The following is a 22,454-nucleotide window of genomic DNA, read 5'->3' as shown; positions in this document are numbered from 1 at the left end:
TTCCCTTCCTACACAAGTACTTATCCTTCCCCATTTACAATAAATGAATATTACACCCCCATTGAATAATATTGGTCCTACCATCTGATTTTTGTACCTAGTGTATTTCAAAACGGTCTTTATCTTTGCCCTCCATTCTAACTTATTTGTGACAATTTTGTGACTATTTGCTCCAGGAAAAGTTTGACTATAATCACATTGATTGATTGATTGATTTATTTTAATTGTCATACTGACACATTTCATGTAAGGATATGTTGTTGTTGTGCTTGCTTGTGTCTACACAATGCATTTGTGGTACATCTTTCATAATTACTGTATGAAAACATTGTAAACTTATTTGATGGCCACAGCCAGAACAATTCACCTTCAAAGGCAGACCAGTAGAACAAGAAAGGAAAAAACGTTATTGTTGGATGCAAAGATCAGTCTGCTTGTCAAAACATGATTAGCATCTTATTTTAGCACTAAAACAAAGTCAGCGTAAGTAAATGGTGGTCATTTCTGAGAGGTGGCATGCTCTGTCAGTTCCTGGTGCCTTCTGAGGAAGTTGCAGGTGAACACCAAGTCTGAAATGCAGCCCCTAGGGTAACGACTGGCAATAAGATTAATTGGGAAAACAAAATATAAATGTATAATGAAACAATACAGGCTACACACCGTGCTGCACCTAGTAATTTCAGGCACTGTAAAACAAGCCCAGGCATTGCATATTACAAGTATCAATTGGTGTCAAAATGAACGCATCTTTGCTTCTCCCCGATTCAATCCCCCAGCCCTAGACAGTTCAGGTCTCCTCCTAAGAAAGATTGGAAAAGACTCCCACCAGTGACAGCCAAAATCATGAGCTACATAGCAACAATAAAAAAATGCTATGGAAAGACTCAAGGTACTTTTTACCTCTCTAGAGACTCAGTTTTGCCATCAGAGTACTGGCAGTACTAGCAGTAGGACTGCAAACTAGAAATGACACTGGATTCCCTGTGAAGCACTGTCGTCATTGGCCACTGGCCCAATCAATACAAGCATCCATATTCTAACAGTATCAATATGTTCCTTCCTATGCAATCCTTTAAATGCAAGTAGCTCAAGCATAGCAACTTAAAAATAGCAGCTATAGGGTTAATTTATGATTTTTCTACATGAAACAATTCTCTCCTTGGAAATCGGTGAACATAAGGCAGTGGATCCAGTGCAAAGTTTGATTACCCATATTAACGTATAATTGGGATCCTACATGTATGTGCTGTGAAGCGTTCATGAATAGCTACTATTGAATCCAAAAAAGCTGAACTAAAACCAGCTTTGTATATAGAACCTTCAGTCCTGGTATCTGACATGTTTCCTGACATCCCACAGAAAGACGAGGTGTCTTAAGGGTGATCAGAATGCCTGATATTGCAAGGGAGAAAAGAAGCTGCTTAGGTGGGGAAAAAAAAAGAACAACATGAAATGCTTTGTTTCCAGATCTGGAGATTTTGCCAAAGATGTGATAACATCAGTGTGCATCTCCAGTATTTAGTTCCCTGCTTGGCTGCAGTCTGTGGGTGATTATGGGTCTTGATCTACATGTACTAACTTTTGATCTGTAGAAAAGTGCTGTTACTTTTTATTGTCAAGGGATGTTGCACTGTTAAATTCGTTAAAAATAGAGAGGAACCAACAAGGCACCTTCTTCTGTCTTTCCCCTCCAGCAACTGAAATCACATAATCTCAAAATAATCCCAGTTGTACATTTAAAGGGAAAGCTTTTACAGCCCAATATTTGCAAATGCAACAAAACCAGAAGATAAAGCGAGGAAGGCATCACACACTCTCTGACCAAGTCATACAGCAATAAAATTCAATATATTTATTTTCAGAAGAGCACTTCAGCTTGCGAAGCACTTATCCTTGTTGCGGCCTATGGTGGGTTCAGATTTAGAAGTTCTTCCATAAGTTTGGTTGAATAACAAAACTGCCTGAGCCTGGCAAACTTAGAAGCCCATACATGTATTTATGGAGTTTATTACATATGTGGTTCTTCTCACCTTTAGTCGGAGTGGAAAAGTAAATTTTATTCTTTGAATAGAATAAATCCATGCTATAAACATAGGTATTATGTAGACCTCTTAAATAAAATCATAATTTAACAGGAACTGTCAACCTCTCTCCAAACAGCTTATGTTACAAATAAAAGTAGAGTTCAGGCTAATAAGTAAAAATCAATGGTTTTAGATGCACAGAGCAGCACTTGCCAGAAGGATGCAAACAGATAAAAGGGAACTTTTCCTCTGAATGAACTCAGAACAAGTAAATACATACAGACTTCAGATTAAAGAAGTTAGAGATACTGAACACATTTTGAAATAGGCAATACCTAAAATATTCTAATTGAGATAACATGGAGGGTTTTATAGGATTCACAATATTTACCTCAGCAATCTCTATCCTTCTTGCAAGTTCGTCAAGAGAAGAAAAGCTGTCATCTAGTGATAAAGCTTCCAGTGAGTTGTAAGATGCTCGTTCAGGTGAAATATCTGGGACAGTGTCAAATTCTTCTTGATTTGCTAAGTTTGCAAATGATTCTTCAGTGTCTATTATGTTGCCATTTAAAAATCTGAGATAGACATCTTCTCGTTCTTCACTTTTTACCTTTTCCTCCTGTCCTGCTGCTCTCTGCATTTCCTTGCATACTCGTGATTGGGCAGTACTTTCCTGCTCAGATACTTTACTGCTTTCAGAGCACACGTTTGAAGCAGTTCTGTCCTGGGAAAACTGTTCATCATCGTCATTATCAGGCCGTTTCTGTAGCTGGTTTAAATCGCTGTTTCCAAACTGGCCACTAGTGATTTCTGAAGAGCTAGCAACAAGTTTTGATCTGAGAAGATTTTCATCAGCTCGTACATTTTTATCAGTAGAAACCAAATCAGCAGGCATATAATCAGCATCTGTTAAAACCAAGGCGTCTACCATTGGCCTGGGAGAGAATTTCACTCCAGGTTTGCCAGCTGTCTCTTCTATTTTTTCCGCATCCTTAGAGATCTGCTTTTCTCTCAGCAGCAAACTGTTATCTTTGCCAGCATCCCCTGATGATAAACAGCCCGGAGAAGGCCTGCCCACTGTCCCTGTGGACTGGGTGTGCGGCTCCAGTGCTGATTCTGCACTGCGGTGCTGCTCCTCCATGTGGTCCTTTCCTGCAGCCACCAGAAGGCTCACTGCCTCCTCCTGCTCCTCAGTTTGCTTTTCACCGCTAGGACGGGTGCTCGGCTGTTGATCTTCTTTCTTTGGTCGGTTGCCAGGACAAGTTTCAGTACCTAAGTGCAACAGGAAAACAGTTGCAGTGTTTTTAGATGATTCAAAGCATCAGCAGAAAGAGTATACAGTGATTTGATAATGCTGTCATCTAATCCTTGAGATGCGCTCCCAATAAAGGACAGGACTCTGTGCTCCAGGCAAATAAGAATGTTGTGGTCTGAAAAGCTGACTCCCGATTTGACAAAGTGTTTATGTGCATTCTTACAGGCTGAGCACACACTTCAGTGTCCACCTGAAAAGAGAGAGAGTCACTCCCATGCTTTCAGAAAAATATGTACTCGAGTGTCTTTCTGAACAGCTAGGCTCCTTCTAAAGCATATTTTAGTGTGCCACATTATGGAGGCCTGAAGCACAAATAAGTGCATTTAATAACTACTGAAAGCTGTATTTTGATGCCAATGTATCTACCACTCAGGAAGATCTCATTAGTTCTTTAAGAAAGCTGAAATCATGCTAATTTAATATATTTTAAATTACATCATTTTAAGTGGGCAATGATTTTGATTAATTGTAAATTAAAAATCCAGTTATAATATTTTATGTAACACTGTGTAACAAGTCGCTTTTTGGATGTTAGTTTACATATCAGAAATGGGATTCAGCTTATTTATGTGTTCATCTTTACAATACAAATAGAAACTGATTTCTCTCGTGAAATTTCAGAGAGAACTGAAAGGAATTCTACATGGCTTGTGATTCACCTACCATTGATATGATCTGCTAAAGAAGGAATAGATGGCTGGTCTGAGTTGTGCATGAAATTACTAGACATTGGCCATTATAAGAATCTCAAAGTCAAGTCTTGCCCTTAAGGATTATGAAGAGAAGAGAGTGGTCAGAGCTAACTCTAGCAGAAATGATCTTTTTTTCCATACTTTACTAAAAACTACTGTTGCAGTAATAATAGTAGCTCCAAACAAAAAATTCCTACTTCTAGAAAATGCTTGTTTGCATTTTTTTGGGTCACATCCAAAAGCAGAAAGGTCTCATGGATAGATTAACAAAGAGATCAAACACTGCCCTCATTAACAGAATGTGTTCTGACAATGACTGAAGATCTCTACCATAACCTCATCCTCCCCCACCTGTTAAAACATCACTTTAAATCTGAGCGCTTTCCTCCACTTTTTACATGAAACAAGGCCACATTCTTTTGTCTTTTAAGAAATGTTCACATTAATTCATTTTATTGAACGCTCTTATTAAATTCCATACTATCCTCATTTTCAAAGACAATGGAAGTGCAAGGCAGCATAAAAAAGACAGGATGGGGAATTAAAAAAAAGAATTTCCAGCCATCTCAAAATGCAGACAAAAATCAGAACGCGATTTAACACTTGGAAGGGTATTGAGAACCTGGCTTATGAATGAAGAAATGGCCATGAGACAGGGACTTTTTGAAAAATAGGCACAGATGAGTAGGTAGCCCAAGGGATTTGTAATGGGATCCTGAGAGTCTCACGTGTGGGTCATGAGGTCAAACACAACCTGGATTATCAGGACAAGATTTTGTTATCATCTGTCAAGTTTTCCTAGTGAATACATCTACGTTACAATAGGCATCTTTGTTGGCAGTGCCAATTGTAACATCAAAGATTAAATGGAATCAGAAATTAAACAGAACTCATTACAGTGAAAGATGGCCCTTGAGCTCTACAGGCTTGTATTCCTAAGAAAGTAATAAATGATCCCAGCATTGCTATTTGCCTACAGAGGTACAAGAATCGAGATGTAATGATCACTGCTACACTGCATGTCAAATTTTCAGCACCTTTTACTGCTCTTTATACTCATTTCAAAACACTTCCTAAGACAACTCATACCTGCTGTATGCTCAAGGCAAGTTAAGACAAATACTCAAAGACTTAAATTAGAAAAGATGCTTAAGTTAAATGAAATCTACCTAAGTTAGTACCTTAGTTAAATGAAACTAAGTTAAATGAAATGTACCAATCAAGGTGGCAGCAATTTTTATCTGTAAGAGATATAACAAGGGTTCTACAGAAAATTTTCTAGCAGCAAAAGCACTTACAGCAATTAAGAAGGGCCAGTGTCTCTGCTAATAGAATCAAAGATAAAATCTTCCAGAGAGAAGAAAGTAATAGAATATGAATTCACATGAAGGACTGCCTTCAAGCCACTTGAGTGTACCCTTTTCCTGTCTTGCTGTAAGTCATATTTTTACTAGCAGTACTACAGTACTCACCCTTCATTTTGGCAGATACATTTCTATGTAGAAAGTCAGAAAAGAAAAACAAAACAAAACAAGATTCATTCTGAGGCAGAAAAAAAGCCCACAAAAGCAGAGGGTAAGCATTTTAAGTTTGCAATTTAAAGGCCCATGCTTGGCCAATGCTGGGTCAGTGCTGAAGAGGCTAGTTTAAATATTATCAACTGTAGAGTTGTAGTAGCATAGGATTCTGCTGGAGTTCAGACAAAATGATGAATTATGAAATGCAAATGTTGCTTCTAGTCCTTATCACTGGAGCTCTGTACAATTCAGCCACAGTTTGGCTATTTTTTTATGCAGCACTCAGTGAAATATAGAAATCCAGAGTTATGGATCATCTCTGTTCATTTTCTGCACTAAGTTCATACTGGTATCCTCCTTACACAAATCCTAACTGTGACAAAAGCCCCATGCTGCTGACATACGGACACTGCGAGGGGCAGCATTACCACTGTTTTCATTAAAAGATGCACTGCCTTAACAAATCAGTAGATCAGCCAGGGTAAGGAGTTATCAAGAACTTACTACCCTTGTGCGAGGTGTCTCTTGTAAGTCCTATTTAATCTTGAGTTACACTTGAAATATTTCTAACTTTGTATTGAAAAAGTATTTAGCACTGCTAGAACAGCTTTCCATTGATATACATAATTTTATTCATTTGCAAACATTCCAAAGGAACCCAAAGGTTTTGATGATGTTTTGAAAACACAAAGAAAGTCCATTTATACCATCATTTATACCACCAATTACACGTTCATTTTAACATGCCTAGATGCTGTGATTTAACAGTGACACAAAATGGTACTTAACTCACAAGGCTCAAAAGTTCAGAATTTTTGCTCTCCAGAAAGCTGTTGTTCCTACTTGGAACAAAAACAATGACCAAATTGAAGTCTAATGTTTTTCCACGTTCTTTCCATCATCCAAAACTAAAAAAGCATTCAGTCCTTTTGATCTGCTTTCTGAGTTGTAGAGAATGTTTGTTCTGTATTTTGTTTTTGGTTTGGTTACTTGAACAAAGACACAGAAGGGGCAATATAGTGGTCATGGCAGAAGAGGATGAAGATGAGAAGAATCCACATATTTAGAGAATTGCCATTAACTCCAAATTATCCAGAACTTTCTGGATTCAGGATGAAATACACTTGTACAATAGTTTATGTTGAAGGGGGCCTCTGGATGGCATCTAGGTCAACTCTCATCTTGTGAGAAGTTACAGCTGTTTTTGAGGAAATGTCCTCAGTTTAGGCCATTTTTGGCAACTTGAATACAGCATAAAAAAAAACATCTTAAGCTGAGATAGAAGATGAAGTGTAGCATAGTAGTCAAACAATGCTCTTTTCCTCTCTGTCTCCACTGTAACAATGTACTAATTTTCAATGATTTCAACACCTTACTCAAATAAAGCAGCTGCTGCCCCAAGGCAAGAGGAGGAAAATGAAACTGACATAAAAGCATGTACTGAAAAAAATCAGCTGAAACATAGCTTGCTCTTCTGGACTCCCAAAAAGCTCCTTAATTTTCTGTTCTCTTTACAGAAAGATGTGGCTTATAATCAGTATATCATACCAAAACAAAAATATTTTCTAATACTTTAAATATATCAAATGGCCACAATTTAGAATATTTCTCATCATTTATGTATCTTATCTCTAGTTTGAGACAAATTTTAGCCTCCCTAAAGGCTGCTATAAATGCATATTCATCTACAAAAACCTTTTCTGACAGAGGCTAGAATTACTTTACTACACTTCTGAATATCAATATCAATGACTAACTAAAATTGCATAGTATGCCCATTGTGCAAAAATATGCAAAAAATGGATCAATTTGTGGTCATCCAAAAGTAGCTTCTAATGAAATGGCTTTATATAGTATTTATACGAATACATCATTACAAGATATTATTTCAAACAAATGCATGTACATTCATACACACATACCTGGTTTGGAAGCAGCAGCTTCTCTTTCCTTTAAATTCTCTGATCCAATTAACTTGAGCAAACAACCACTTTCTGATGTATTTTCTGCAACTCCTGGCTGTAAAATATGACGTATTTCCTGTAAGTTTGGGGCTTACGCAGGAATACTGTGACTTTTTGAAACATTCGTGCTTCCAACAATTCCTATGCTAAACTGAAAAAACTAAAATAATGTCAAAAATACATTTATTAGCAACCTTCAGCAAAGCAGAAGATACAGAAATGGCTGCTTACCTTATTTTTGGGTGCCTGTGGCCTGTGGCAATAAAGAAAAAAAGGCATAAATTACACTACTCAACAACAGCATTCTTCATCACAGATGTCATTGAAATCAGTGGCGTGCAGTGACAGGACAAGGGGTAACAGGCAAAAACTGCAACACAGGAAGTTCCATACAGATATGAGGAAGAACTTCTTTACTGGCAGGGTGCACTGGAACAGGCTGCTCAGAGAGTCTCCTCTGCAGATATTCAAGACTAATCACGATGCCTTCCTGTGCAACCTGCTTTAGCCATGATCTTCAGAGCTCCCTCCCAACCCTTTCAGTTCTGTGATATCGTGATCTAAATTCCTGTACAACTTTATGCTAGAAGAGAACGTTGCCAACTTGAAAAATGTCAGGGCGCAATATCTACTAGTATAAAAGCACTGATGGCTGTAACAGACGTTGAGGAAAGAAAAAAACCACCTCCTCACCCTTATTTCCCTTCCCCTAAACTGTTTACACTGGGACATATTTCCTGGGCATTGTATGACATAGGAGCTCCCACTGGTTCCACTGGGATTCACAGGTGTGTCAGCATTGTTAATCGTGAGGACTTTGCAAACTGTGCAAACATTCATGCACGGCGTGTAAATTACTTCCAATTACAAAAACAAAAAGCTCATATTTTCCAAGACCCTGGCTTAAAGTATCATTTTAATTTCAAAATAAATTGATTTTAAAGCACTGAAAACAAATATGAAACAAGAAAAGCAAATACGCTTGTGCCTGGAGAGCTTGGAAAAGTGATAATATTAAATATGGAGAACTAATCATGGCAAATGAACACAATCCTCAATTTTTTCTCAAGTTGCAGTCTTCCTCGGGACCAGGAATGACTTTACATTAATGAATTTTTGTAGTTAGAAGTGAGGCTACTTGGAAAAAATTAGAAGGAGAAAGCTGAGTAATGTTTAACGAGGCAACAATTCATTGCCCAGGGAGGTGCTGCAAGTTGCAGCACATAAATCGTAATAATCTTGCGTCCTAATTTTTGTGTGAGCTTGCAAGGTCACGTATAATGAAACGCAGGTTGAGGAACCCTGCAGGCACTCAGAGAAACCTTGCAGAAGCAGCAGCAGTGGCAGTAAACTTGCCACGTTAGAGCTGCCTCTTCCTCTTGTGGAAAGGCAGGCCTATGCCTTCTGCAAACTCCTTCCCAAACAAAAGTAAATAACCTCAGCCTGGGTTCTGATGGTCAGCCTGGGAGTTTTCCAATTTCTGCAACATCACTCAGGAAAAAAATGTGGAAGATAAGCCATACTCTAAGAACAACAGGAGTATTTTGTCTTCTGTTGTATCCAGACTGACTAAGCCCATGCACATATATTTGAAGAAGTTCTCTCTCCCCATTTGATTGAGAGTGCCTTTTGGCTGATCATTTTTCAGTAGCAGTTAGTATAATTTTTTCTGTCTGTCCTTTAAACTCAAGATCTAGCAGGTAGGGCATTCACCCATGAAGTAGATCTTTCCCTGGGTCTATTGGACCCAGGGATTGGGTATAATCTCTTATGTGCTTGTGTTATCAAATTCACTGAAGGCAACAGGATGCAGATTTGGTCTGACCATTTTGAACAACCATTTTAAAGCACACTGTAATAGTAAGCAGACAACAGCTACACTAACATGTAAGCACTAAAGAAGTAACACTATACTTACTGTTGGTGTGAAGAACAAACTTTAGTAAGCTTTTCCAACTCTTCACTACTCAGTTCTTTAGCTGAATTCCTCAGTGTTCTATCTGGACTAGAGACTGCTGCTTTCCATTTTCTTTCTGAATTAAATCCAAATATCCAAACTATTACAAAAGTAACATTTGCTTATCATAAAACATGCATATTAAGCTAATTCATGGAAAAAATTATCAACTACTCCACTGTTACGTTCTACAATCTTGTTTCAGACTGTGTGAAAAGCATCATATTTTGCCATGCTTTATTTACATCACATCAGATTGAAACGTGAAGTAAAAATACACCCCCTAAAGCTGTAGGGCTTATAGGTAACAAATAAATTATTAGCACCTTTTTCATGAAACATGCACGAAGGGGTCCAAAGAAGGAATATTCTTGTCATAACAAACTAGAGAAATCTGGGTATAAATGCTATTTCTGCTGCTTTTTAGCTTTAAGCTCGCAAAACAAACACTCTTGTTATTTACAAAGGCAAAACAAGTGAACTCTTCCTACTATCATATTAGTTTAGCCTGTACTTACCCCACTGCTCCTGTATGGAAGAAAGATTTGCAAGCAGTTGTTCATGATACAGTCGTTCAAGCTGAATGAACTTCATTGCCTTCTCATCTTAAAGGCTGGTTAAAGAAAAATGCACACACGCAGACATACTTCCATTTCTTTGTTTTTGACATCGTATTTGAATGGAAAATCGTAACGTATCTGAAACATCATTAAGTGAGACTGAACAATAATTAGCATCCAGATCTCTGTGCAAGGGAGAAAATGAATACTGCAAATAAGAACAAAGGTAAGTTCCAAAAATGAAAACTCTATTCTTTTCAGCAGTTACCTCTTCACATGTCTTGTAGCCAACGGAAGATTGTCTAGAAAAGAGATGAGCAACGCATTACTTTGTTGACAGCTGTAAGTTAAATCAAAGCTCTTGGAAGTGAAAAGCAAAACAGTGATACAAATGCTAGTACATATCTCTCAAGAAATACAATTATGTGTCAATAAACAAAACTGACTGAAAATACAACTCCTTTTACTCATCAACTGGAGATCAGCATCAAAAAAACATCAACAGCTCAAACTCTACAAAACACACTTCCCCATTCAACCACTGTATTCAACATTGTTGGACAGCTACAACACCTTCTTCGTAAAGATTCTGCTTCATTTTTGTCTCCATGAAGAACTCTTTCTCCCCATCAGGGTTATTATCATATTTGTACAACCATCAAAGTATCTTTATAATTTGTAATAGTGGAGGGTATTTCTTGCTCCATCAAACTCAGGTTGTTTGTTATTCTGTTTAAGGCCACGTTTATCAGCTATTTCAAATTTAATTATACAGTGCAACGGGTATAGAAGTATTCTGAACAAATTTATTAATAATATAGAAAAAATAATTTCCATTATTCACTTTAATTAAAATATTGAAGTAATTATTATAAAAACATAAGAGATATTTGTAATTTTTGTTAGGCTCGTGCACCAAATAAATGGCATGGTTTATAAACAACAACATTAACAGAAAGAATATTCCTTGCCCTCAAGAATTCTCTTACTGGGAACAGAAATAGAGATCAGAAAGATAGCCTTAGAGGATCACAGCAACAACCCTGACTTATTGTTAAATACGCAGCTCTACACTGGATGAATTAAAATACACATCATGGATAATTAACACAACGTAACATGATCAAGTAAGTTCTTTATTAACCTTGGGAAACTGATGGCTGCAAGTACAGGGGAGATTTCCTTCACAAATATGTATTACACTGTGGTGTTGAATTCCACGTCAGGTGTGTTTTGCACTTCAAATATATCCTTTGATCAGATATAAATATAAGGTTCCTCCTTTAAAGCAATTTCTATGAAAGAGAAACTGTATTTCATCATAGAATGGCCTCAAAAGGACCTCAAACACCATCTAGTTTCAACCCCCCTGCCAAGGGCAGCGTGGCCAACCACTGGACCAGGCTGCCCAGAGCCATTTCTGTCATACTGATGGATGTTTTTTAAGACTTAATGTGTTTTTCCATGAACAGCCATAATGCTCCTGCAGAATTTTACTATTCTGCTAATTTGTGCTGTACATTTTTGTGGGCTTTTTTCCTTTCCATTGTGCATTCTATGTACAGCATAGTCAAGGCAGCTTGTTTGCTTATGATGTCACTCGTTACAAATCTGTTTCAGCCTAAGACTAAAACTTGTAAGATTTCTGAAATACTTCATCTGCAACAGTGCTCTGATCTCAACATGTTGTATCACTGGGGAAAAAAATGCTGTTATATATTATTAAATGTACATAGACTAGAAAAAAAATATTTTGCTAGATGTATTATCATTCAACCACAAAGAATCAGATGTAGACTCATGAATGGTAATTTAATATTTACAAACAAATGTGGAAAGTTGTTCCAGCAATTTAAGTAATTTGAGTAAGTAATTTAATTTCTCAGTTACTATACTGACAAGGCCACTACTAGAAATAGTCATACTGTAAATACATCTTTCTTGATGCTGTCTTGCATACTGCACACGTTCTTCTAGAATGACTTGTCAGTTGAAATTGTAATTGCTCTTCAGCTCACTACACTGACAAACTTTGTGCTTTCTGTTTTTTAGTACAGCAAGCTAGTAAGGCTGAAAAGTCAACAAACCTTAAGACAGCAGTACAGATCTTTAGAATAATACAGCAAAAAGACAATTCTATTCCTCAAACCTGAGGAGAAAAGCTACTTTTATTTGACTATGAGTAGTAAGGCTTTCAAAGTAGTAACACCACAAACTAATAGTGCCTATCCCAAACAGACATGAGGAGTAACTAGCAGTTTCCTCTGCTAAGGCACTTGATAGCCAGGGCCTGCCTGCTTTAAACAGTTGGGGCGAGAAGACTGTGGTTAATTGTGAAGCAGAATGAATTAAGCAGTAACTGAGGCTGCTGTTCCGCAACTTAAGGTGAAAGACATTAAACAAAGTTCTAGTACCTAATAAATCACTGATTTGATATGTTCGTGAATTAAGTCAGTATCCTTTGTGTGTTTTCTCACATCACAATTTTAAACTCAATTTTTCACCTGTTGCTGTTGTTTACAGCAGAATCATGCAACTATTTTATGAGGAGGCTTTTACAGCCCAATGAGCTTTATTGGAATGGGGTGCAGGTAAGATGTTAGGTCACAAGACTTCTTGCTGGCTAATAACAGAGAACTCAACACCACGTTTGCTGAGGCGATCAATCAGTTTCGTTTTAGAGAAGGCAGCTCCTGGAGAATACACACCACCTCTGTTAACAACAGTCAAAAGAGAAAAGCCATTAGTGGTGAAGTGGCTCAGCAACACCTTTATTTGAAATGTGCTTCCCTATCTAGGAAGGTGTATGGGAACTGCTGAGTCACGGCCTGAACCTCTGATTGATCACCTGAGGCGAGCCATGAACCAGCCAGAGGAGCACAGGTGAAGGCAATTCACCTGTGCTGCCAGAAGGGGTGGAGGCAGGCTCCACCCCTCCTGGACCTATTTAAGAGCTGGCTACGAGAGGGGAAGGATCTCTTCTGGAGATCGCCTCTTTTGGTATCTTCTAGTGAGCTCAACTCAAGGGTAAGCTCTTCCATTTATTCTCTTTTGTGATCCTTGTTTGCTTTGCCTTACTCTTTTGATTATATTGCGATTATAATATTTGATATCTATTGATTATACACAATTATATTGTGATTATAACATCTTGGTTATACAGAAGGGAAAAGACATTTTGTCCAGGAGGGAGTACAGGAGGAATTGGGCAAGCTTGTTATATTTAGAGGTTCATTTATGCATCCACCAAACTCACAGAAATTATTCCTTGACTAAAAATAGAGTCTGGTTCAATGGTGTGGCAAAAATGTTACTACAACTCCAACTCATCTTTTCAAATTGAAATGCAAAAGAAGAACCATCTCCATTGTCTAGCAAGGATCGTGTTTAATACCACTGCCCCTTGGGTGAGGTGACAAAGCAATCCACAGAGTAATAGAGAATCTGTTCTATCAAAGAGAGGAGCTGTAAGGGAAATCAAGCTGTTCTGCAAGGTACTCACTCTTTAGGCAGATGAGTCCAATCTTCCAGAAGAGCAACAGCTGCTTGAACCATTGCAATTGATGTAGCAACATAGCCAGGCTCTAAAGAAAACCAAAAACCAGCGCATTGAAACACTGATTCACATTTCTAATCTCGCTCTTATATATGGAATGCTAAAGATAATCTCTGTCTCTGTATCTCAGTGATATCTCTGTTTAAGAACAAGTTTGTTACCTGGTAATCATTCAAAGTAGCTTTTGAGAGTCCTGTAGAACTAATGTGGACAAGTACCAGCTTCAGCTACAGGCCTGTGATCACATGAGAACCTTGAGTATCACCTCTGGAGTGCTGGAGGGCTCTACATTTTAGCACGAGCCAACCCATTCTGTGCTTAAATTCAGACCTTTTGATGTAACACTATTTGCAGTCAGCTACATATTTTGTTGTTTAAAGTAATAGTGGTTAGCTAACTCCCTTCTAAATGTACATTGTTGCTGTCTCCAAAACTTCATTTCAGGAATGGCCTGAACACTAATATGTACAGCTAAAAATAACACCATACAACATATGGATTTTAGGTTCACTCACAGGGGACTGGAAATAAGTGTGTAGTAACCCAGGTTCTATGAACCACCCTTAAGTCACTCTCCCTTTACTATTCTACTCTGGCAGAAATGAGAATTGGTATGATGACAGGCACAAGAAAAGAGAATGTCAAGCACAAAACACAGTTAGCTTTTTCAAAAAGCAGGTTAAAATGAATGCTGGTATCCAAGATCATACTCTATAAATACTGTTGGCTTAGTGCACGTTGCAAGCGCTTTGCAAGGGCGAAGGGATGGTAGTGGAACCACACACCTTTATCACATGAGGAAATGTGAGCCAAAAGCAGTTAGCTGCTAACATACATACCTGGTCCCTTCACTTGAGTGCAGATCTTTACATTTGGTTTGCCATTCTGTGGATCTTGCCCCTCACTGTAACCCTCACCAAAAAATGTCATGGTGAAGGAGGTTCCATCAATCTGTAGTGAGTAAGGCAAGTGGCAAGTCACCAAAACAGTCATGAACTTGTATCAAGCAAATGGAAGTAGTAAAGCACTATAATCCACCAAGAGCAGTTACTTTGAGTTATTATTTAAAAGGTACCATTGTATTTACATAATTTGGATATTCTGATCACTTCCACTTTATTGGAACAGTTACTGCCCTAAAGTCCATTTATTCTCTCCTTGCTTTCAGGCTTGACTGTGTTGCACTCTATATACTGCGAGCTATTCATGTTAATACAGCAGAGCCAGCAATATGATCCACTTTTTCCTTACAAGAGCTCTACCTATTTTGATGCCCAATGCCAGACAACATGACTTTCTGAATAGTCAGAGCTATCTGAACAGGTATGCACAGTGTGTATTCAGAAAGGATTTGTTTCTTTGAGACTATGTGGTGGATGCCAGTTTACAACTGTACCATTACCACAAATTTCTTATTAGGTGGGATGGAAAGCAGCCAGTTACCTGTTCCTGGGTTGGTCCTTTCTTTGTAAAGTGTCCAGCAGAGAAAAATTCTGGGTACTGCATAATGAGAAGGCAAAGAAAAACAATTTAAAAAAAAAAAAACAAACCAAATTAGAGAGAGCAAAAAGACTCCCACCACTTGATTCTTTAATTCTTTTGCACTTTGAATGCTTACTTTTATCAGGAGTTTTCTTCCAAAGCTAAATTTCCCAAGAAGAAGAAATAAAATGCCAGCAAACATCAGCTTCATAACAGAGCCAAGACCACCTGCAGTCCTATAAGCACTGTACTGTACCTACAACAGAAATACACCAGTGATAGAATTTATATCAGCATTTTTGCATGAATTTCTTTATAAAGATGCAGGGTGCAACTTTTTTTATACAACATGTGTTTGAAAAGAACCTTAAACAACTGTCATAATTCTAAATAATCTTCACTTCATAATTCTTTATGAGAAGACACTGTAACTACAGATTGGAAAGACTATGGTAAAGAAAAGTGGAAAACTTCAAAGAAAGTTGTCTTCTGGTATCTCCTTTCAGGCTTTCCTGAGATCTTCCTTTCAATCCCGTTATGTTTTCATCTAAGAGAACTCAAGGCCCTGTATTGTAATTCTGAATTAGTAACAACAAAACTTTTTCATTAATAGCTACAAGCCTATTTTTAGAGTGCAGTGTCTCTTCAATGATTCTGCACAGCTGTTGGATAGACTGTCAGTGCTGATTTCCTCTGAAGGAACCATAGAAAACAAGAACTAAACATCTTGCACATCAGAAACCCAAGCATCAAAGAAGTCTCCAGGTGCAAATAAGAAGGATATAACTTCCTAATGACAATATTTACTATGTTATACCAACCTGGCTACAGTTATGATGTTTTTAAAATCTCTGTTGCTACAACAAAAAGCCTCTGCAGTTACAGAATCAAAAACCTTCATCCTTTCCTAAAATCAAGAAACTGCCCTTTTAAACATTTCTCTGACCCAAAGCTTCCATTCCCTACAAATACCCAGAAATCAGACAGCATAGAAACTTAGAAGAGAGTCTTACAACACAGGGATGTGGAGCTGTTGGAGCAGGTCCAGAGGAGGGCCATGAAGACAGTCAGAGGGGCTGGAGCACCTGCCCTACAAGGACAGGCTGTGAGAGCTAGGGCTCTTCAGCCTGGAGAAGAGATGGCTCTAAGGAGACCTTATAGCGGCCTTCCACTATTTGAAGGGGCCTCCAGGAAAGCTGGGGAGGGATTTTTTAGAAGGGCATGTGGTGACAGGACAAGGGGAAATTGTTTTAAACTGGAAGAGGGTAGATTTAGACTAGATATTAGAAAGAAATTCTTTACTGTGAGAACGATGAAACACTGGAACAGGATGCCCAGAGAGACTGTGAGTGCCCACATCCAGAAGGTGGGGCTGGATGGGGCTCTGAGCAACCTGGACTACAGGGAGGTGTCCCTGCCTGTAGCAGGGGAGCTGGAATTAGATGACCTTAAAGGTGCCTTGCAACTCAAACCATTCTAAGATTCTCTGAAGTGTTTCATTAACAGCAAAAAACAGGCTCATCCAGAAGGATGCTGCATAGTATGAGAAAGGGCATCCAAAAGAACCTACACTGCATCAGATCAAGCATTTTGACAGAGAGATCGTCAACAGAACAAGCCTCCTTCTTTACAGAAGGAAAAAAACCATTATTATCTAGCTACAGAAACTCTGCTACACAGATCTCCATAAAGCACTGCTATTACGTAGAGGGAGGATTTGCTGAAAATTATAATATGCACACACTGCAAAAATAACAGTCACTTACGGGTGTTTCCTGCAACTGTGAATGCAAATAGCGCTGCGACCGTTTCACAACAGAAACATCAGATCCGATAAATGGAATTGAGTATTGTTTGAACTCCTGACTGTAAAACACAAGTCCTCTGCAAATAGAAAGAACATTCACCAAAACTGTTCAGGTCTTCACCAAACGGAAAGAAACAAACCATACAGTGCTGCCATTGCTGACTTTCCCTCAAGCACTTCTACAACATGATCTCTTCACTGAAAGCAAATCAGATCAGTGAATCAGATTTATCCCTGGCTCAACTCATAATTCCTTGAACTACAGCCAGGATGGATTTGATGATCAAAATAAATAAGATTCTCACACCTAATTTTCCTGTTCTGCTGATCACTTCTGAAATGAAAGAAAGAAAGTTGCCACATCTCTACAAGTCTTCCAGAATAAGTTAACTTTGAGACCCAGAAAATGCTAACATGTTCTTTTACAATCAAATATGAATGCAGTACCTTCATTTCTACCAGACAAACGTATGTGTGTGCAGATTTTTAAAAAGTCCTAGATGTACCTTTTAACATTTAATAACACGTTAATAATCTATGTAATAAGTAATGGAACTGTTGTTTCACATCGTAAGCTTCTTATACCTTTTTTTAAGTTTCGCACCAACTACTGGCACAGGGGAATATCCAATCTTCCTTCGAAGTGCCTTCAGGTTGTTTTGATCTGCCAAGCCGTAAACACCTGACTTCCAGGTCCCATCATGTATGCAAGAACCCTGATAAAGGCCAAGGAACAGTAATTAGTTCAGTAAAGGTTTCAGATATTATTTTAATAATGACCTTGGAATCATTATGTGGTATTAGAAAATTATTACATGTGTGCATTATGATTACGTGCACTGTGAAAACAACCCAAACACAAAAAGACAGCCAAACACTTTGCCATCCTTTTGGCAACACACATGCATCCATTACAGCTTATTTGTGTACGAATCCTTCCCAAGTCTCTGTGCAAATAAATCAACAACAAATACTACCTATTATTTCTTGGAACTGCATAGTACAAGAAATTTTAGGTAGACAGCAAGCCCACTGAAACAAATGTTACAAAAGGGTGCTTCCTTGGGTACTTCTTTTAGCTCCTAAAGAATCAAGTTCTTAGACTCGTAAACAGAGAACTGCCATAGCTCACGCCTTGATGTGCACTAATGCAACAACAGCTATTCATATTAGCTATGCCAACGTTGCCCCAAATACCCCTGAGTTTCCACAAGGGTATCAACCAACTAACCTCAGGTCCAGATTCTACTGACAGGAAACTTTCAACAGCAGTTAAGGTACCTTTAAGAGAGGAGAAAACAGGAAAGGTAATCACTTGGGACATACAGTCAGGTTTGTTCACACACCTAGAGCATACTCTGGTAGCCTTAAAAGGCAGGCCAGCAACATCACAAGTTGAAGAGTTACATCGTTATCCCAAAGTAAAATAAACTAGGATTAGGATGCAAAGCTATTTTAGTTAGCAGATATAAAATTTCATACATAAAGTACTTCAGTCACTTCACTTGAGACAATTAATATTGTCGTTGGTCATTAAATGCTAGTTGCTTTATCTAGGTAATAAGTTTGTGTAAATAATAAATGAAAAAAGCAAAAGAATATTTTAGAGGCAGAATTAGTTTTCCTCCAAGCTTCGAGATAAAGAATGATGTAGGCTGTGAAAACCTAGATGAACTGATGGGAGCGTGGTAAATGTTACTACAAAAACAAAACAAAAAAAGTAAATGTAAAAAAAGAAAAGCAATCACACAACATATCCTAAACCAAGGGTTTCTTAGTTGTGATAAACAGCAAAACAAAAACTCCACGTTTTGTTTAGCTCTACTTTGCTCACCTCCTTCTGAGCTTGAAAGAGATAATTTAAATCTAATAGGCAACTGGATAGACAGGTGATAAAACCAGAAAGTCAAAACAGGATGAGCTAAAAGACATCTTTATTCAAAAAGCATCAAATTTATTCACATATCCAATTATAAGACTGTGAGACTCCAGATACTCATTTCCACGCCTCTTCTCTTCCCCAATCAGGTCCTTCTACAGATTTAGTTTTATTAAACTGAAAGTTGATGATACATTCCAGCATAAAGCATGTAATAGCAATTGCAATAGTAATGAAAGTAGAACATTTGGACACTCCTACTGGCCCTTCCAACTGAAAGTCTGAGCCAATGAACAAAGTATCCTCATTTGGGTTAGGATCAAGTTTGCATAGAGTTAAATCATCTCACACCTTTTCTCAAACATATTTACTGAGTCCAGGTGCTCTTGACAAAAAAATATTAGCAGTACTACCTACCTAGGTCCATATGACAACTACTCAGTGCTGGCAGTAGAGAGACAAAACTTAGGAAACCTGATTACTCACAGATTTGCAATCCCTTCCCCACGCGCACTGTGCCTTCCTGCCTCATCCTTGCAGCATTCTCACTGCACAAGTGGCAGAGAGCTGAGGATGGTCTATGTGTGGATGCCCACACGCTCGCAGAGCGGCCCAACCCTGATAGCTGAGGCTCCTGTTTTCTCAGTGAGCAACACGACCTTGAATTCTTCCTCTCCCTTATCACTAATTTTCTTGACTCTAGTGGGAATACGATTTACATTTTATTTTTTATCTATCTACCAAATTTGGTTGCAACCGGTTAATTGGTAAAGGTAGGCAAAAGGCAGATTGAAAGACTTCCCCCAGAAGCACTGCTGTTTTACCATAACCTGCATGTCTTTTTCAGCCTGTAGTCCCGCTAAACAAGTCACCTTTCAACTTGTCTCTGGTGTACAGCACTCCCATATCAGCTGGTATGGAGTCAAAGCCACAGCTTCCAATGATATACGCTTTCTTCTCTGCAGCTTGTTCATTGTATTTCAGGTACATTCCTTCCAGAAACTAAAACACAAGCAGAAAAAAAATACGTAGAACCCCAAATTTGGCAATACCCAGTATTAACCACCAGCACTGTACTCTCATATCACAGCACCCGACAGACTTCACTTTACTCACAAGTATCTTTACAACAGATGCATGTTATTCCTGTTCTATGGTATGAAAATGTTGCAGCAGTGCAAGAAGAAATGACTGATCCAAAATTCATGCAGAGAATCTTAAGTAAGATTTAAAGCAGGATTCAAACACTTTGGAATTACTGAGAATAAGGTCCTGAGAAAACTCTTATCTAACAGCAATTAAACAAATAATACACATAAACATATCCTAAAAAAATCAATGCGCCTTAGAACTGCAGATTGGGAGGCAAAATTTGCCCGCATATTCAGACACAGAAACATGGAACACAACAAACAAATGCTTTACTAGGTCCCTAACTCAAAGTAGCATTTTTCCAAGCTCACATACCTGGGGCTCTCCACTGATGTCAATGCAGCTTGCACCATTTTCCACACAAGCTTTCACTACAGGCTCTCCGAAAAATCTATACTAAAGGAGGGAAAAAACCACCACAGGTAACAAAATAAAGCTCACACAACTCACCCAACTTGTTTTGTCTAAAGTATGTGTACCTACAACAGAAGTAAGCCTCAGGTGTTGATTTTGCTAAGTGAGGCAAATGTAATAATCTTGTCTTGGTAGGGGGGAAGGGGACAGGAAGAGCAGAACAAACTGCATCACTGATAACAGTTATTCCTCCTGAGTTAAGATCACCAGAGCCAACTGCACCTTGCAGTTAGCTAAAAAAAATAAGCACCTTGCAACGCTACCTCAGCTTTCGCAGAGCTGGTGAATACCCAGCCAGCAGGCTTCATACTTCGATCTGCTCAGGCCCAGTTGGTGACATTGTCACTCCAAAGTTTAAAGCGGCCAAGAACTTACACCACAACTCTACGTGCTTCTTCCCTTTCCAGGGAAGTCTGGCCCTTTCCAGGCAGTCTGGTCTGCTGCTTGATGACCCTGCAGATAGCAGGGGGGTTGAAACCAGATGATCACCTTGGTCCTTTTCAACCCAGGCCATTCTGTGGTTCTGTGGTTCTGTGATCCCTCAGCATTACTTCCAACCCGAACACCACTTACAACGCCTAGCATAAACCAGAACTCCTCTCTGGCTTACAAGTGATTTCTTACGGTGCCTTTCAACGATGAAAAGAATAAAATCTAACTCTTCAGCGAGATCTTTCCACGCATTACAACACTGAAAGGTTGGCGGGTCACCGTCGCACGGCAGATCCCAGCACTCACCGGGCCCACGCAGTTGAGCACTACCCGGGTCTGCTTCGCCATAGCGGCCAGCGACGCCGGGTCGCCCACATCGCACAGCAGCACGCCGACCTCCGGACCCAGCGCCGCTTTCCCTGCGTACGAAGACCGCCGTCACATCCCCCGCTCGCTGGCCCGGCCGCCGGCCCCCGCCCCGCCAAACTTCCCCCCGCGCCACACGGCCGCAGTCCGTACCGAGCCGCTCGGCCGCCCGCTCCAGCACCTCCTGCAGCTTGTTCCGGTTGCGCCCGGCCACGGCCCAGCGCAGGGGGCCGCGCAGCTCTCCGCCGCTCGCCGTCCGCGCCACCTCCTCCACCACGAACTGCCCGGTGAAGCCGCTGGCCCCGAACACCACCAGCTCGTAAAGCCGCTCGGGCGCTTCCTCACTGCCGGCCGCCATGGCGAGGCTATGAAGCGAGACGGGACGCAGCGACGCGCCGCACTGCCGTTCAGCGCCTGGCAGCGGCCGGCACCGCGCGGCCCCGCCCCACGCCCAGCTCGAGGGGCGGCCGTTGGCGCCCGACGGTGTGCTTAGCGGCCCAGCGCCGCTGCCAATAACCGACATGCGCGTTTCAGGTCGGCCCTGCTGATGAACTGAGAGCTGCTGCTGATCAGAAAGGAAAGCGTAATTTCCTACAGGTAAAATGCATTCGGTTTCCTCACAAGTGACAACAAATAGTTGCCCGGTGAGGCTGCGGATGCTCCCTCCCTGCCGTACCTCAGTCAGCCCTGAGAGAGGCCTGTGAGCCTGAGCCCCACAGTGACGGAAGCCTCACACCACTCACAGGCCGTGTCCTCCAGCCCTGGTGGCTGTATCACTGGGAACACAAACCTGCATCTCCACATCCTCTAAGTTCAGCCCCTGCTATGGATGGTGCTGTGTGAAGCCAGGAGTTGGACTCAGTGATCTTCATGGGTCCCTTCCAACTCAGTATATCCAATGATTCCTCTTCCCAGAAGACAGACATTGAGAAAAGATTTCATTCCTGAGCAGTATATAGGAAGAAAATGCTGCTAAGCTGGAAACCTCCATGCTTTTCAGCTTTCCCTAGGTTACAAGCACTTATTCTTTTCATCTTTCCTCACAGCTTGCTTCACACATCTACTTTTCTTCTTGTTTTCCCAACTCTCTGCAGCTGGTTTGCCTTTTTCTTGAAACTTGGTGTCCGTTGCTAAGCCCCACGTTAACTTTCCCAGGTCTAAATTGATTAAAAAGGCGATGTGATGTGCCAGAACTGATCACCATCTCTGCGTACCCAAACATTTGCCTTTTCTCTGTGAGCGTCCCACTGCTGGTGCACATTCAGCTCATTGCCAGTTTTACCTCCAAGGCTCTTTCTGCTTTATCTTTGTCTTTTCCCATGTTGGATTGGTGGTGA

General features: G+C 39.9%; 2 protein-coding genes and 1 long non-coding RNA gene across 31 annotated transcripts in view; 1 reads left to right on the top strand and 2 right to left on the bottom strand.

The window, feature by feature from the left end:
• CNST (consortin, connexin sorting protein) overlaps positions 1-22,454 on the bottom strand; it is a 149,054-nt gene that overhangs the window by 62,461 nt on the left and 64,139 nt on the right. For 4 of the 19 annotated variants that reach the window (XR_007375276.1, XM_048936578.1, XM_048936575.1 and 1 more), the window contains exons 6-10: positions 9,988-10,074; positions 9,431-9,545; positions 7,744-7,765; positions 7,471-7,567; positions 2,416-3,296 (exon numbers count right to left, since the gene is read on the bottom strand). The exons of 2 other annotated variants lie outside the window; for them this stretch is intronic. Coding sequence is in view for 16 of the 17 variants with exons in the window: in XM_048936578.1 (XP_048792535.1) it covers positions 2,416-3,296; positions 7,471-7,567; positions 7,744-7,765; positions 9,431-9,545; positions 9,988-10,074 (1,202 nt within the window). In the remaining variant the exon portion in view is untranslated. The remainder of the gene's footprint in view (positions 1-2,415; positions 3,297-7,470; positions 7,568-7,743; positions 7,766-9,430; positions 9,546-9,987; positions 10,075-22,454) is intronic. 13 more of the 19 variants (XM_048936581.1, XM_048936572.1, XM_048936579.1 and 10 more) reach the window with 10 other exon arrangements.
• The window catches only part of LOC125689456 (uncharacterized), a 133,253-nt gene that overhangs the window by 81,517 nt on the left and 29,282 nt on the right, over positions 1-22,454 (top strand). The window contains exons 12-13 of one of the 11 annotated variants that reach the window (XR_007375283.1): positions 14,754-14,908; positions 15,005-15,038. The exons of 5 other annotated variants lie outside the window; for them this stretch is intronic. This is a non-coding gene — a long non-coding RNA (uncharacterized LOC125689456). Of the gene's footprint in view, positions 1-1,862; positions 2,410-10,290; positions 10,685-14,753; positions 15,039-22,454 lie in introns of those variants that run through there. 5 more of the 11 variants (XR_007375280.1, XR_007375286.1, XR_007375284.1 and 2 more) reach the window with 5 other exon arrangements.
• LOC125689453 (saccharopine dehydrogenase-like oxidoreductase) lies at positions 10,816-21,655 on the bottom strand. Its single transcript, XM_048936590.1, has 12 exons — positions 21,271-21,655; positions 21,058-21,170; positions 20,221-20,301; positions 19,626-19,755; positions 18,106-18,155; positions 17,460-17,590; positions 16,834-16,951; positions 15,204-15,323; positions 15,029-15,085; positions 14,425-14,536; positions 13,532-13,613; positions 10,816-12,742 (listed from the first exon to the last, which is right to left on the bottom strand). The coding sequence occupies exons 1-12, from the start codon at positions 21,638-21,640 to the stop codon at positions 12,634-12,636; spliced, it is 1,473 nt and encodes a 490-aa protein (XP_048792547.1). The 5' UTR covers positions 21,641-21,655; the 3' UTR covers positions 10,816-12,633.

Source organism: Lagopus muta, chromosome 2 (assembly GCF_023343835.1).
Source record: "Lagopus muta isolate bLagMut1 chromosome 2, bLagMut1 primary, whole genome shotgun sequence".
Classification (NCBI taxonomy): domain Eukaryota; kingdom Metazoa; phylum Chordata; class Aves; order Galliformes; family Phasianidae; genus Lagopus; species Lagopus muta.
The sequence above is the reverse complement of the archived record's forward strand: the minus strand, read 5'-3'. Positions and strand labels throughout refer to the sequence as shown.

Excerpts from the sequence above, each read along its gene's own strand:
- LOC125689453 (XM_048936590.1), bottom strand. The coding sequence starts at position 21,640 with ATGTCGGTTATTGGCAGCGGCGCTGGGCCGCTAAGCACACCGTCGGGC. Across the intron at positions 14,537-15,028 it reads AAGGACCAACCCAGGAACAG|ATTGATGGAACCTCCTTCAC; the intron begins GTAACTGGCTGC and ends TACTCACTACAG. Across the intron at positions 12,743-13,531 it reads TGGACTCATCTGCCTAAAGA|AGGTGGTGTGTATTCTCCAG; the intron begins GTGAGTACCTTG and ends TGTTGTTAACAG.